The sequence below is a fragment of the Ranitomeya imitator genome, chromosome 9, assembly GCF_032444005.1.
Source record: "Ranitomeya imitator isolate aRanImi1 chromosome 9, aRanImi1.pri, whole genome shotgun sequence".
Classification (NCBI taxonomy): domain Eukaryota; kingdom Metazoa; phylum Chordata; class Amphibia; order Anura; family Dendrobatidae; genus Ranitomeya; species Ranitomeya imitator.
The window spans coordinates 57,174,575-57,191,208 of NC_091290.1; the positions used below are offsets into that span (position 1 = coordinate 57,174,575).

At 44.2% G+C, this 16,634-nt stretch overlaps 1 protein-coding gene across 1 annotated transcript in view; it reads left to right on the plus strand.

The window, feature by feature from the left end:
- VWCE (von Willebrand factor C and EGF domains) overlaps nt 1-12,362 on the plus strand; it is a 152,136-nt gene extending 139,774 nt beyond the window's left edge. The window contains exons 29-30 of the mRNA XM_069740406.1: nt 10,470-10,648; nt 11,291-12,362. Coding sequence (XP_069596507.1) covers nt 10,470-10,555 — 86 coding nt within the window. The 3' untranslated portion in view covers nt 10,556-10,648; nt 11,291-12,362. The remainder of the gene's footprint in view (nt 1-10,469; nt 10,649-11,290) is intronic.
- The last annotated feature ends 4,272 nt before the right edge of the window (nt 12,363-16,634 follow it).

The following is a 16,634-nucleotide window of genomic DNA, read 5'->3' on the forward strand; positions in this document are numbered from 1 at the left end:
AAAATGTTCAAATTGATGGAAAAAGTGCTGAATGGAAGGAGAACAGCATGGGGGAGACTCCTGGATTCATCTATGACTCCCAGATCGCTGCTGAGAACAATGGTGTCACACTTTTACTCCACTTTAAGGACTGACAATAAAACATTCCAAACTGACGAGAAATTGCATTTTCCAGGAAAATAAAATGTTAAGAAACATTTTTTTCTGTATAATCACTTGTATATAAGGCAATATTTAAAAGGGTTTTACTTAAATGCATAATGTCAGTAAGCCAAAATTTATTTGTTTATCAAAAAATAGGAAATTTCAGTTTAGTTTATGAAGGAAGCATTAACTGCTAAAAATAAGGGACTCAGATACACCATGTATTAGACACAAAGGAAGGCCTCATACACATTCTGTTCAAATTGTCATGTATTGACAGACTATGCACTTTTGAGGGTTATATACCAAGGAAATGTACTTCAGACCACAGAATAGTCTATAGATGAGCAATAAAATATTGATATGGGTATGTGCACATATTGAGTAAAATTTCGGCTCCATTTCTGCATCTCTTGGCTGGAAAAATGCAACTGCAAAAAACTTTCCTGCATTTTGTATTGATTTGAGTGAAGTGAATGTTGAAAACCGCAGGGCAAGAATGTGAGTCGCCCTCCAGGGCAGCGGGGTACTCGGTACCGGGTCAGGTCGCACTTAAAGGGGATATCACGGTGGACCTGGCACTCAATTAAAGGGGAAAGGTCTTTAAGGGGTATTTTGGAATAAAGTCTATTCGTGGTTCTCGGTCAGAGGGCACCGACCCTGCTTAAAGGGGTCCTCTGGGGTGATGTTGATGCAGCAAGATGGTGGCGCTTCCCTCAGGTGAAGCAGGATCCCCAGGGCTCCGAAGGTGTATGGCAAGGATGGTGGGTTGCCGGTAAATAACGGAGGACACAGGGTTGTAGTCTTTACCTGGTTTACTAAAGTAGTAGTCAGCCTCAGTCCAGGGTACCGGCAACAAGTGCAGAAGGAGTCCATGCAGCCTGAAAACAAGTAGAAATCCCCTTGGCAGGTCAGGTTGGGAGCCTTCCACTATGTGCTGGTTTTCTGGTCCCTTTCTACCTGTAGCTTGCTGGCAAGGTACCCCTTTCTCTCTCCTGTCCTGGGACAGTACCTGCATGGTAGGCAACTTGAGCTGTTCTGTTGGGGTCTCTGACACAGTGACTCCAGGCTATAACTGCTTCTGTACCTCAGGTTTAGTATGGGCAATTTACATATAGTTCCATGCCCTCCGGTTCTACTGTGGACCTTGCAATTATCCACAATCTCGGGCTCCCGGTGACCGGTTTCTGTGCTCTGGCTCATAGGAGGCCCAATTGCCACCTCCTTGAGCTCCTAATCGCTCCTCAGAGCTCCTTTCCTGTCTCTTTTCTCACACAGACTGACTAACTCCTCCAGACCAGGATGGAATCCAGGGAAGTTCCCCTAAAACAGGGTTTTGAGCTCCCCCTTCTGGCCTGGAGTTGGAATGTGTTGTGTGTACAGCTTGCCTGCCAAAGGGATCCCATTTGTCTCCACTGTGGTACCCGAACTCCTGGGGTGCCACAAATGCACAGAGAATTGCCATGCTGCAGATTATTGCACTAAGTCTGCAAGTCAAAAATACTCAACGTGTGCATGACACTTCAGGTTTGTCATTCACTTTGCTAGCATCAGGTTTTGCTTCAGGTTTTGTCACAAATCTGTGAAGAAAAAAACTCACACAGCCTAAATTTTTTAACAAGCTTTTTGAGGGTCATATACCAACGAAATGTACCCCAAAAAATGCAATACCCTATTGGCCCAGCCCATAGACGCCCCCATGCTGACCAACCTCAGAAGGCGTGGGGTGCGCGTCCCCCGGGGACGCAATATGGACCCTTTAAACCGCAGAGGGGGACCTGGCGTACCCGAACTAGAGGAGGGCAGCGACCGGGGTTCTGTGGCAGCTGAGCATGTGGACAAGGAAAGAGACATGTAGGACTTGATTACACCGCGTAACTTCAGGTATAGAGAAAGTAAAGTTTACTAAAGTAAAGTCATACAGTACGTAAACAAAACATGACGATGTCAGGCTCCCGATTCCACACCTCAGAAGGGTACCACCCAGTGGACCCCAAGGCACCAACGGATCACCGAGGCACACATAGGCGGGACATCAGGACACAGGCAGGACATCAGGATACCCGAGGACATCAGGGCGCAGGCAAGACATCAGGTTACAGACAGGACATCAGGACATCTGAACTCAGGAAAGACCTCAGGACATCAGGACACAGGCAGGGCATCAGGACACAGGAGTACTGGACAGACATCCGGGACACTGGCATGGCAGCCCAGGTCATCAGCTGGGACACTGGCGAACACCGCCGTACTGAACATGAGCCAGACAGGGTTAACACCGCATGGTAGTCAGAGCACAGAGTAGTAGATGCTCAGCAGAAACACCGGTTTCAAGAGACTCAAAATCACTGGGAGTGAGGCTCCAGATGCAAAGGGATTCCAGGAACATAATCACAGCAGACACAGTTCAGACAGGTTCAGGTACAGGAAAAGTACAGGATCAAGGACCCGGGCCTGGATATACCACCTCCAGGACACGTGCCCGAACAGGACAAAACAGGAATCAAGGCAAGGACTTTGGTACCAAAACATAGACAGGAGAGGTGATGGAACACAAACACACTTAGCAAAGTTCAGGAGCTTTGTGAGTAGCTCTGGCCCTGCCCATAGGGCAGGGGAACTTTAAGTAGGAGCTGCCCCTAAGCAATTGGCTGGGGACAGCATTTGAAGTACACACCCTCACCCTGATAAAAGCAGGGGAGGTGTGGCCGCACGCACCCTAAGCACAAACAGAAACCATTACAGCACAATCAGTGCAGGATCTGAGGCTCAGGGCACCTGACTGAAACTGCATGCACTGACTCACATGGAAAGTTATGCACCAGCTGCAAATGACCTCACAACCTGCGGACAGCTTCACAGCAGCAACCAGGGACCGCACATGAAGAAGGTATGCAGCAGGGCAAATACCTAAACACCCATGTACGACTGCGCAGCAGAGCAGGGAACTGAGAAGGCTCATCCAAGTAACAGCCAACAGTATCCCAACTCAATTCAGGGAGAAAAGAGTAAAGGGTTAAAGCAAACATATGCATTGTCATGCCGAAAAGCAGAAACAGACAGAACGGCGTGACAAATACCGTATATACTCGAGTATAAGCTGAGATTTTCAGCCCACTTTTTTGAGCTGAAAGTCCCCCTCTCGGCTTATACTCGAGTCATACGCAGGGGCTGTGAAATTATACTCACCTACTCCTGGTGCGGTCCCTGCAGGTCCCCGACGCCGGCAGCAGCAGCTTCTTCCTGTACTGAGCGGTCACATGGTACCGCTCATTACAGTAATGAATATGCGGCTCCACCTCCCATAGAGGTGGAGCCGCATATTCATTACTGTAATGAGCAGTAACGGTGACCGCTCAGTACAGGAACAAGCTGCAGCGCCGGGGAAGCCAGGGACTGCACAGCACCAGGAGCAGGTAAGTATAACGGAGAGGGGAGCGCTGCGATGCGCGATAGTTACCTTTCCTCGTTCCGGGTGTCGCTCTGTCTTCAGATGTGACGCTCAGATCAGAGAGCGCAGTGATGTGGTTAGTGCACGCCCTCTGCTGAACGTCAGTGTGGAAGACGGAGCCGCACCGGAATGAGGAGCAGGTAACTATTGAAAGCGCCGGGGGCCTGAGCGACAGAAAGGTGAGTATGTGATTTATTTATTTTTATCGCAGCAAATGGGGCAAGTGTCTGTATGGAACATCTATGGGGCCATAAGGTTTGTGCAGCACTATAAGAGGCCATAACATTTGTGCAGCACTATATGGGGCCATAACATTTGTGCTGCACTATATGGGGCCATAACATTTGTGCAGCACTATATGGGGCCATAACGTTTGTGCAGCACTATATGGGGCCATAACATTTGTGCAGCACTCTATGGGGCCATAACATTTGTGCAGCACTATATGGGGCCATAACGTTTGTGCAGCACTATATGGGGCCATAACATTTGTGCAGCAATATAAGGGGCCATAACGTTTGTGCAGCACTGTATGGGGCCATAACATTTGTGCAGCACTATATGGGGCCATAACGTTTGTGCAGCACTATATGGGGCAAGTGTCTGTATGGGGACATAGTTAACCTTCGTGGAGCATTACGGTATATGGGGCAAGTGTCTGTATGGAGCATCTTATGGGGCCATAATCAAGGTTTGTGCAGCACTATATGGGGCAAATATCTTTATGGAGCATTTTATGGGGCCATAATCAGCATTTGTGCAGCAATATATTGGGCAAATGTGTCTATGGAGCATCTTATGGGGCCATTATTAACCTTTATGCAGGATTATATGGGGCATATTTTAATATGGAGCATCTTATGGGGCCCATCATAAACTGTATGGACTATTATATGGGGCTCCTGATTCAATATGGATATTCAAAAACACTTAACCTACTGATGTCTCAGTAAAATTAATTTTTATTGGTATCTATTTTTACTTTTGACATTTACCAGTAGCTGCTGCATTTCCCACCTTAGGCTTATACTCGAGTCATTAAGTTTTCCCAGTTTTTTGTGGCAAAATTAGGGGGTTGGCTTATACTCGGGTCGGCTTATACTCGAGTATATATGGTACATTATTTAACTTTTTTTTATGTTTGTACAGCAACTAAATTTAACCAAGTAGATGCAATGCCCTATGGGTGAGCAATATAATACAGATACATTTTGAACAAGGATTTTGAGGGTTATATAGCAACGAAATGTATTACACACCACTGTATAGTCTGTAGGTGATCATTATAAAATCGATAAATTTAGAACAAGTTTTTGGAGACTTATATAACACTGAAATCTACCTAAGAATATGTAAGGCTATGGATGAGCAATATAATACTGATAAATTTTGTAAACATGTTTTGGGAGATTTATATACCAACCAAATGTACTCTAGGCCATGAAATGGTCAATAGATGAGCAATATAATACCGATTAAATTTAAAATTATTTTTTTACGCTGCTATAGAAACAAAATTTATCCATCAAGATGTAATACCCTATGGATGAGAAGTTTTTTGAGGGTTATATACCAACAAAATGTACCCAAGAACACGTAATACTGCATGGCTGAAAAATGTAACCCCAGAAAATGGAATAGTGTATGGGTAAGAAATGTGAACAAACACGCTAATTTTTCAAACACTTTTGTGTACTGTTATAAACCACCAAAATGACATAGATATAACGTAATATTCTATGGATGAGTAATATAATCCTGAAATATTTTTCTTTGTAGGTTTTACATACCACTGTAATGCAACAATAACTGTGCTAAACTGTATGGATGAGTCATTGAATACATAGCAACATTTTGAACAAAAATATTTCGAAAGTGTAGTTGAAGTACTTATACAATCATAAAGGCTTTGCAGAAAGTGCAAAGCCAGGCAGAAATTATTATGAGGGTCATCCATAGACCTCTGAAAGGCAACAACTGGTGGGCCGCATTAAAATATTGAATATTACAAACACTTTATGTGTTGCTGTCATTTGGTGGTGTTGAAAAGTGTGGGCTAATCCAGGCTTTGTTCATTTTTATGAGAGTGAGCCTGTTTGCATTCTACTCAGATAAGACTCTTGCGGTATGGCAGCAAAACACCTCCAAGGCATAGAGGGACAACTCATGCCAGGTGTCCAGCTTTGAGAAACAATAGCTCAAAGTTGTAGAGGAATTAGGGAGTATGCTGCTTTGGTCAGCAAGGTATTCCTTGACCATCTTTAAAAACTTTTCCCTCCTTGTCAAAAATACCAAGTCATCAGGCCCTGGGCGCTGGGCAGATGTCATGAAATTGGCCCATGCCTTTGACAATGTACCCCTGCCTCTGCTGTGTGTCTCCCTCGCCTCTCCTCCTTGGTTGGTATTCCTGATGGAAATATTTTCAACATATTTTCCACAATGACCTTCTGGTATAGCACCATTTTAAAAGACCTCCTCGCCTCAGGAATAAAAGATGCAACATTCTCCTTGCAGCGAGGGTCTAGCAGGGTTAAGAACCAGTACTCGCGAGTGTCACAAGAAAGGCAGTGGTAAATAATATTGGCCATGTGTGCCAAGCTCCATACAGCCAACACCTCCCTGTCTCCACCATAATGGTGACTCTCCATTTCATCCTCCCTCTCTTCCTCCTCATTCCCATCCTCAGCCCATCCATGTAGGAGAGACAGGATGAAGGTTGTGTGGCTACTAGCCACTGATGCACTAGCCACCAGCTCCTCTTCCTCATCTTCCTCCTCCTCAGGGTCCACCTTCTCTTTGTTACCCACACCGCTCTGAGCAGATGAGATGGGGCTGGGTTGGCTATAATCTTGTCTTCCTCCATCCCCATCTGGTACACAGGCAAAACTTCATGTTTAATTATGAGCAGCCACTATTTTAAATAGGCACAGAAGCAGGATAGTTGAACTGACTATGGCGTCATTGCTGCTCACCATCTTTGTCAAGTTCTCAAAGTCTTAGAGAACCAAACAAATGTCAGACATCCACGCCCACTCTTCAGTTGTTATGTGTGGAGGCTGACCAGAATGTGATGGGCGTGTTGGAGTTGGTACTTAACCACTAGCCTCTTCTGCTTACAAAGCCTTGCCAGCATGTGCAGTGTGGAGTTTCAGTGTGTGGTGACGTCCCACACTGGTAAGTGAGCTGGTACTTGCATGCACTGCTGCAGCAGTGCCAGAGCTGCGGCAGCTGTAGCCGACTTGTGATCACTGATGCGGCGTACCCTGACAAGAAACTCTGACAAATCTGGGCATATTTTCAGAAACTGCTAAAGTACCAAGTTGAGCACATATGACAAGCAGGGTACGTGTGCGAGCTTGCCAAGCTTCACAGCCGCCACCAGATTACGCCATTTCTCTCACACAACCATGCCTGATTGGAAGTTCAGTGGCAAAAAACAGAGATCTGTCTGGTCTGTTATTCCTTTAAGCATCTCTGCCACGACGTGCAGTTTGTCTCATAGACAAATTAGCTTCATCAGAGTCTGTTGCCGCTTTGCAGAGGCAGTGCTGCAGAGCTTCCGGCTTCTGGCTGATGTGGACGACATACTCTGAGATAGCACATCAGAGATGGAGTATAAGGAGGAGCATGATGGGTACAGGAACTGCTGTAGGAGGAGGAGGAATCCCTGATAGAAGTAGAGCCAGCAATCCTCAGCGTCGCACATGCCCCGTGCCAGGGTGTTACTCTGACCCAGCCTCCAGAATGTTCACCCAGGGTGCCATTAGGGAAGTATAGTGTCCCTGGCCACAAGATCTTTTTCACTTGTCAGTCGTTAAGTGGACAATCCCAGTAAGTGCATTGGTGAGGCCACTGGTGATGCTCCTGGACATGTGCTAGTACAAGGCGGGGAATCCACACCGGGAAAAAAGTGGCATCTGGGGACTGAGTACCGAGAGATGGCTGCTGCCATAAGTCACTGGAAATCCTCTGTGTCTACCAGACTAAATGGCAACATTTCCACGGCAAGCAGCTGGGAAATGTGCCCTGCTGGGAGCTTTATTTTTCATTCAAAGGCCTGGGATAGGGACAGCTGAAGATTGGGTTTGACAAGGATTTGGAAGATTCACGCCCCCGGAAGAAGCCAAGGATGAAGCACACGTCGGGGTGAAAGGGGACAGCTTAACCACCCATAACATTGCTGTTTATCATCTGATGTACTGGTGGCTCCTCAACAAAAGGTAATATAATGTATACCTGATGTGCAATATTGTTATGAGGGGCTTCACTAAGGAATGTTATTATTCAAGGATGCCATAGGCACTGGTTTATTATACTAATATATAATACCCTGTATGATTGTTTACATGTGCAATATAGCTTTATGTAATACTGTGTTTTGTTAGGCACCAGGTCCGTATATGTTTACATTGTAGGGAGCCATTATATATTTAATTAATTATTCTTGGAGGTGGTTTACTTGGTCCCCTCTATGTGTAATTCTGTGTGATGATGTATTATGTATGTTATAAATTGTAATAATTATTAATAAATGTGACATTTTAAGTGTATTTTGGTTCTCTTCTTTTGGTCGGCTGCTAATTCCAGTCCAGACATATTGGGTTGTTAAGATAAATTGAAGTGCCAAATTTGTTGACTTTAGGACATTTTTGCTGTGTACTTAAGGATTTGGAAGTGCCTGATGATGGGAAGCCAGAATGGATAGGTGCAGGGCAGGAGGCATCTTTGCCAGTGTTTTGGACAGGGAATTGGGAAGCATCTAGCACAGGGAAAGAGGCAGTGGTGTCACCTGATTGCACCAATCATGGACCAAGGTGTGAGGCCCACCAAGTCGGGTGATTAGATAACATATGTCTGATCATGCTGGTGGTGGTTACATTCTTAGTAGTCAGGCCCCAGCTGATCTTTGCCTGGCACAGGTTGCAAATGGCTATTTCGTTTGTCTCAGAACTTTCTTTAAAAAGCCTCAGGCTGGAGAACACCTAACTCTTTGATGGAGAAATTCAGGAGTGTCGGCGCTCTGTGGAACAGTTGGCTGCCTTCTCCCTCTGGTCACCCCACTGCCTCTTCCTGTCTGTTTTGGTGCTGATGATCTCTCCCCCTAAGCACTGCTGGCCTTGCTCTGCATACCAGCTTCCCAGCTTGGGTCAGTGACTTTGTCATCCACCACCTCGTCTTCCACCACTGCACTCTGGTCCTCCTGACTTTGCGACTTAACAACAAGACTTAGCAGCAATGATGTCTCATCATCGTCTTCCTCCTTATCCCAAATTTTCTGTTCCTCATTGTAATGTTCTTGTTGCTGTGGCTGCGCTAAAGTGTATGCATCACTAAACCACATGTCACCCTGTCCCTCTTGGAGCATGCAGGTTGAGAGGCCACAATCATAAAATTATGTTGTGAAGAGCTCCCGGAGTGTCCTAGTGTGGGATCACTAGTCTCCTGGGACTCAATATGGTGGGAGGATCAGGGTGAGGATTAATAGAAGACTACAAAATGTTAAAGCTTTTGTTCACTTTTAGAGATCACAGAAATGCTAACAATGCATGTAACTCTGTATTTCTGAGAAATAGAAGCCTACAGTACAACATTTTTAAAAGACTTCACTTTTAGAGATCACAGAAATGTTCATTGAGCATGTAATACTGTATGTAATGGAAATGGAAGCCTACAACATTTCTGAAAGCTTTTTAGCAGTTTTAGAGATCACAGAAATGTATTCCACTCTACAGAATAGTGTATGGCTGACAAATATAGCTCAGGAAAATGTTTCAATGATTTTTGGGTGTGCTATATAACACAAAAATTGCCTCAAAGAATGGATCAAAATATATATAAAAAAGTTCAGCTTCCACAAAAAAACCTGCAGCTATATATTTGCCAACGGACTGCACAGGCCTAATCCCCGTCTACAGACTGTATTCTGTCACTCTCCCTGCTCCTGTGACTCTCTCTCCCTCCGTAGACTAACTGCAGATTGTATGTGATGCAAACGATTAGCCTTTAGAAGGGCTGTTAGTATGATGGCTCAGCTTCAGCACCAGGCCTCTGATTCATTATACTGTGTGCACACAGGCCTAGACAAGCACTCTCTCCTTCCAATATGAAGTGTCACAGAGCTGTGACATGGCGTCGGTGTGCCGATCGGGGCGGCACCTGTCCTTTTAAATTTCCTTTTGATGTCTGACATCCAGCCAATCACAGTAATGGCACAACCAAGATGGTTGTGTCATTACAGTGACTCACAGGCAATTTCCGCATTCTTATTGGCTGCATAACAGGCACCAAAGATGCGGGGTGGGGATTTGAGTTTTACATAGCAGCCGCCCATTACTCGTCGAGTAACGAGCAGATCCCAGCACCGTGACAACTGAGTACCACTGAGCACGTTTGCTCATCCCTAGTATAGTCTAAATTATGTCCCGGTGTTGCTTTAAAGCAAATCTCTGGAATTGCTAACTGAGTGGATCAGTAAGATGGCTGCTTCTGTAATTGATATTAACTCCTTAAGATAGGTTCTCACCTCAGTGTTAGCTTAATAGTACTGAGCTATATGAATGGACCACGGTTCTCTTATAGGCACCATCATGTCACTTCAGTGTTTACAAGGCATAGCTCCATACTTGCCATATTGGCTCTACCTGGTGTTACTGCTTCCTCCCAAGTCAATGGGATAGTATGAATGAAGACCTCCACCAAATAAAAATTGTTGGGCTGTCCTTAAGGTTAGGCCAGACACAACATTTTAAAAAAAATATTGATCCTTGACATATAAGACTAAAATAGACTTTGATTTGCATAAAGAATCTAATACTCGGTTATTGTCTAACAACCAATGGTTGAAAGAATGTAATATTTTAACTTTTGGTTCCAGATAAAAACCCTACAAACCAGATGAACTGGATCCCATTAGTTATTTTCAATGGGTCTGAGATTGTGGATGAGAATTTAAGACCTTGAGAACTTCATGTTTTGAATATCCAGGATTAAATGTACCAGAACTGTTATCATCCTCTGATGTCAGCTCCTCAAAGGTTCTTCTTTGATCCAAAGGTGAGATGATATTCGATAATATGACCATCCTTATGTGACATTAAGGGCTTCTGGATTTTCAAACCTACAGGTTATTATCAAGTTTAATTTGATGTGATTCCTGCATTTTGAGCTGAAATGATCCATTTGTGACTAGTGTTTTAGAGACTCTGCTCAACCTTTCCTTAAAGGGGTATTCCCATATCCAAGATCCTATCCCAATATGTAGTAGGTGTAATAATAATAATATTAACAAATACATCCAATCAGAATTGTAGTATCGTTTCCTTGATTCACTAGGTCTTTCCTCATGTGCAAGCATTGCAGGACCTTAGGTATCCATGGCTCTGCCCACCGATAAAGTGACAGTTAGCTAGTTGCTAGTGGTCGTAACCATGGATACCTAAGATCTTGCAATGCCTGCACATGAGGATAGAAACATAGCGTATCAAAAAACTATACTTCTTTTCTGATTGGAAATATTTGCTTATATTATTAGTAAATACTATTGGGATAGGATCTTAGAGATGGGAATACCTCTTTAAGTTATTATATTACCTACTCTTGAATAATGGTAATTTAACATATGTAACTTTTTTCAACCATCTTATGTAAATGACCATATTTATGACAACCACCTATTCTTTTCTGTTTTTTAAACAGTTCTCAGTAGCTTCTATATTGCCAGATGTCGAATACAAAGCATGGTCAATAGTTGAAGCTCCACATTCCAATCAAAGAGCTGACATTTGCCGAGCACCACTTGAAGACCTTTTCATTATTTAGTTCATAACTAATGCTTGAAGTAAGAAGTTGATGGGATGTCCTGGATGAATTACATACACAGGGTAGTACTACTTCAAGAAGAGAATAGCCAAAGGCTTTCTATTGTCCCAAATTGGGTTCAGAGTACTCTTGGCTATTGGCTCCAAACAGATCAGGAAACTTCCACACCCCAGTTCTTTGCAGACTTTTCTAGACAAGTCATGGGAGTCTGAAAATATTTTATGTATTCCTCCAATAATATCAGTATTAATGTGAGCAGAAGAGGTGGTATGAATGAGCCATCGCCCTTACATTGACATACATGGATAAGAGAGGCAGGGAATAGAGGACTCCAGAAGCAGGGACAAAAGGAGCTATCACATAGCTAAGTATATTCAACAGTTTTTTTATATTTATTTTTGTATATTTTGCATATTAGAAACACCCTTTAAGTTAGCTATACATTTTTGACATTTGGAATGTCAAGCCAATGTCACCAATTTTTGAGCATAAAGGTCTACATGGACTTTGTTCCTGTCCTGGTTTTAGAGGAAAAGAGTGACAAGCATTATGGTCACCAAGTTATGGTATCCAAAAAACTTGTCACTAATCCTTGCTTACATGTGTATTCCATATATGGCCTGTTTCCATTTCACCAAAGGACACCAGTATTGTTAATTACATTTATATAAAAGTGGCCAGTATTTTCTGTATTTTCATCCACATGTGCCGTGCAGTAACTTATCTACTCAGGCACCTCTCCATGTTCTACCACTGCTCAGTATATTGCACTGACTTGAAATTTGGAACCACTCAGAGTAGACATAGAGCAGTTCTAGTAAAGGTTAGAAGGTATTTCTGCTGTATGGAAAATAAAGATTTTTTTTAAAGTATAAAATTGATATGTCTGACTCATGTGTAATAAATATTTGTAAAGTATAATTTGTACTTGACAATAAAACTATCAGCAAAATAATTACAATTGTTGATGGTCAAAATTTTTCAGGCATTTTAACAGAGGTGTGGAGACTTTTTATATCCACTGTACATCAAAAATCCAACTATAGAGACAATGGCAGAGGTTGATGTATATTAGGTTTCTTAATGTTGCTCAAGGTATACTTATCCTTCCACACAAACCCTGTAGAAAAGCATGATCTTGCTGTCAACATCCTCAACAACAAGTTCTGAAGAGCCCACCTGGAGCATGCTACTTTTAACTGTATCAACGTGTACAGGGGAGTGCATTATATTATATTGAGGACTATGGGGAGTACAGTATACTGTACAGAGGACTTTAGGGAGTGCATTATTCTATATTGAGGACTATGGGGAGAGCATTATACTACTGTCATTGCACTGTTGCAGGATTTCCAAGGGCTAAGGGCTCCTTCCCTATCCCTAAATCTCGGGGCGCCCTAGCTATCCCAGCTCCCCGGATTACTTCTGAAGGTGAAGATGCTGGGGCCACATGCCTTGCCTAGCTCCTATATCAGCCCATATATTTCCCATCCCCCATCCAGGGAAGTGGGGAGGTGTAGTGTGTAAGAATATGCAAATCACACTAACAAGGGAAGACATACAAGGATAAATGAAAATACCAAACATACAAATATACTCTCACAAACAACAGAGTGGAAAACCCACAAGTAAAGGAAGAAAAAAACAAATAGGAGAGGATGAGGATATATACACTGACTAATCACTAAGCAACAATCTCCGGAGCAACGCTACAAACACCTCCTCAAACAATGAAAAAACCTCCAACTCTAAAACCAGATAGTTTAAAATTAACACTGGCAATCCTTGATCGCCAGAGGTGAGTATATATAGCAGAAGGGAGTGGCCAACACTGAACAGCTGAGACTATCAAAACAGGAGAGGTCCAGGAGCTCTTAACTGAACTGATTAACCCTTGTACTGCTAGCAGAAACCTGCACTGTTTAATTTGATGAAGTTTTTCTAATCAAAGCAGGCATATGTGTAATCAGATATCGCAGTCTTCTGGCCCCTCTCTGTCACGGTAAACCCGTGACAACTATATTAACGACTATGAGGATGCATTGCACTACATGAAGGACTATTGGGGTGCATTATACCATATGGAGGACTATGGGATGTGCATTATACTGTATGGAGGACTATAGGGTGTGTATTATACTGCATGGAAGACTATGGTGAGTGCATTATACTATATGGAGGACTATGGAGAGGGCATTATACCATATGGAGGACTATAAGAAGTTCATTATACTATATGGAGGCTACTTAGGGGGCCATCATACAGTGTGGGGACTACTGGAGGTGTCTGTTATGACCTGGTGGTCAGGACAATAATGGACCTGGTGGTTAAGAGCACACGGAATGACCTGATAGTTACTGATAATAAGGACGAGCTCTGGGACGTGGGAACTCTGCTGACCGCAATCCCTAAACCTATCAAACACACTAGAAATAGCCGTGGATTGCGCCTAACGCTCCCTATGCAACTCGGCACAGCCTAAGAAACTAGCTAGCCCTGAAGATAGAAAAATAAAGCCTACCTTGCCTCAGAGAAATTCCCCAAAGGAAAAGGCAGCCCCCCACATATAATGACTGTGAGTAAAGATGAAAATACAAACACAGAGATGAAATAGATTTAGCAAAGTGAGGCCCGACTTACTGAACAGACCGAGGATAGGAAAGGTTACTTTGCGATCAGCACAAAAACCTACAAAAAGACCACGCAGAGGGCGCAAAAAGACCCTCCGCACCGACTCACGGTGCGGAGGCGCTCCCTCTGCGTCCCAGAGCTTCCAGCAAGCAAGACAACAAATTAAATAGCAAGCTGGACAGAAAAATAGAAAACCAAAGAAATACAAGCTGGAACTTAGCTTCTGATGGGAAGACAGGTCACAAGAACGATCCAGGAGTGAACTAGACCAATACTGGAACATTGACAGGTGGCATAGAGCAAAGATCTAAGTGGAGTTAAATAGAGCAGCAGCTAACGAATTAACCTAGTCACCTGTGAAACTCAGAAACACCCACCAGAGGAAGTCCATGGACAGAACCAGCTGAAGTACCATTCATGACCACAGGAGGGAGCCCGACAACAGAATTCACAACAGCACCCCCCCTTGAGGAGGGGTCACCGAACCCTCACCAGAGCCCCCAGGCCGACCAGGATGAGCCAAATGAAAGGCACGAACCAGATCGGCAGCATGAACATCAGAGGCAAAAACCCAGGAATTATCTTCCTGACCATAACCCTTCCACTTGACCAGGTACCGGAGTTTCCGTCTCGAAACACGAGAATCCAAAATCTTCTCCACCACATACTCCAACTCCCCCTCAACTAACACCGGGGCAGGAGGATCAACGGATGGAACCACAGGCGCCACGTATCTCCGCAATAACGACCTATGGAACACATTATGGATGGCAAAAGAAGCAGGAAGGGCCAAACGAAATGACACAGGATTGATAACCTCAGAAATCTTATACGGACCAATGAAACGAGGCTTAAACTTAGGAGAGGAAACCTTCATAGGAACATAACGAGACGACAACCAAACCAAATCCCCAACACGAAGTCGGGGACCCACACAGCGCCGGCGGTTAGCGAAACGTTGAGCCTTCTCCTGGGACAATGTCAAATTGTCCACCACATGAGTCCAAATCTGCTGCAACCTATCCACCACAGTATCTACACCAGGACAGTCTGAAGACTCAACCTGCCCTGAAGAGAAACGAGGATGGAAACCAGAATTGCAGAAAAACGGCGAAACCAAAGTAGCCGAGCTGGCCCGATTATTAAGGGTGAACTCAGCCAACGGCAAAAAGGACACCCAATCATCCTGATCAGCAGAAACAAAGCATCTCAGATATGTTTCCAAAGTTTGATCAGCTCGTTCGGTTTGGCCATTTGTCTGAGGATGGAAAGCCGAGGAAAAAGTCAAATCAATGCCCATCCTAGCACAAAAGGATCGCCAAAACCTTGAAACAAACTGGGAACCTCTGTCAGAAACGATGTTTTCTGGGATACCATGTAAACGAACCACATGCTGGAAAAATAATGGCACCAAATCAGAGGAGGAAGGCAATTTAGACAAAGGTACCAAATGGACCATCTTAGAAAAGCGATCACAAACCACCCAAATGACCGACATCTTTTGAGAGACGGGGAGATCCGAAATAAAATCCATAGAAATATGCGTCCAGGGCCTCTTCGGGACCGGCAAGGGCAAAAGCAACCCACTGGCACGAGAACAGCAGGGCTTAGCCCGAGCACAAGTCCCACAGGACTGCACAAAAGAACGCACATCCCGCGACAAAGACGGCCACCAGAAGGATCTAGCCACCAAATCTCTGGTACCAAAGATTCCAGGATGCCCAGCCAACACTGAACAATGAATCTCAGAGATAACTCTACTAGTCCATCTATCAGGGACAAACAGTTTCTCCGCTGGGCAACGGTCAGGTCTATCAGCCTGAAATTTTTGCAGCACCCGCCGCAAATCAGGGGAGATGGCAGACAAAATTACCCCCTCTTTGAGAATACCCGCCGGCTCAGGAACACCCGGAGAGTCAGGCACAAAACTCCTTGACAGGGTATCAGCCTTCACATTCTTAGAGCCCGGAAGGTATGAAACCACAAAATCAAAACGGGAGAAAAATAACGACCATCGAGCCTGTCTCGGATTCAACCGTTTGGCAGACTCAAGATAAGTCAAATTCTTGTGATCTGTCAAGACCACCACGCGATGCTTGGCTCCTTCCAGCCAATGACGCCACTCCTCGAATGCCCACTTCATGGCCAACAATTCACGATTACCAACATCATAGTTACGCTCAGCAGGCGAAAACTTTCTAGAAAAGAAAGCACATGGCTTCATCACCGAGCCATCGGAACTTCTTTGCGACAAAACAGCCCCTGCTCCAATCTCAGAAGCATCAACCTCAACCTGAAACGGAAGCGAAACATCTGGCTGGCACAACACAGGGGCAGAAGAAAAACGACGCTTCAACTCCTGAAAAGCCTCTACAGCCGCAGAAGACCAATTAACCACATCAGCACCATTCTTGGTCAAATCAGTCAACGGTTTAGCAACAGTAGAAAAATTAGCGATGAAGCGCCGATAAAAATTAGCAAAGCCCAGGAACTTTTGCAGGTTCTTCACAGATGTCGGCTGAGTCCAATCATAAATGGCCTGGACTTTAACAGGGTCCATCTCGATAGTAGAAGGGGAAAAAATGAACC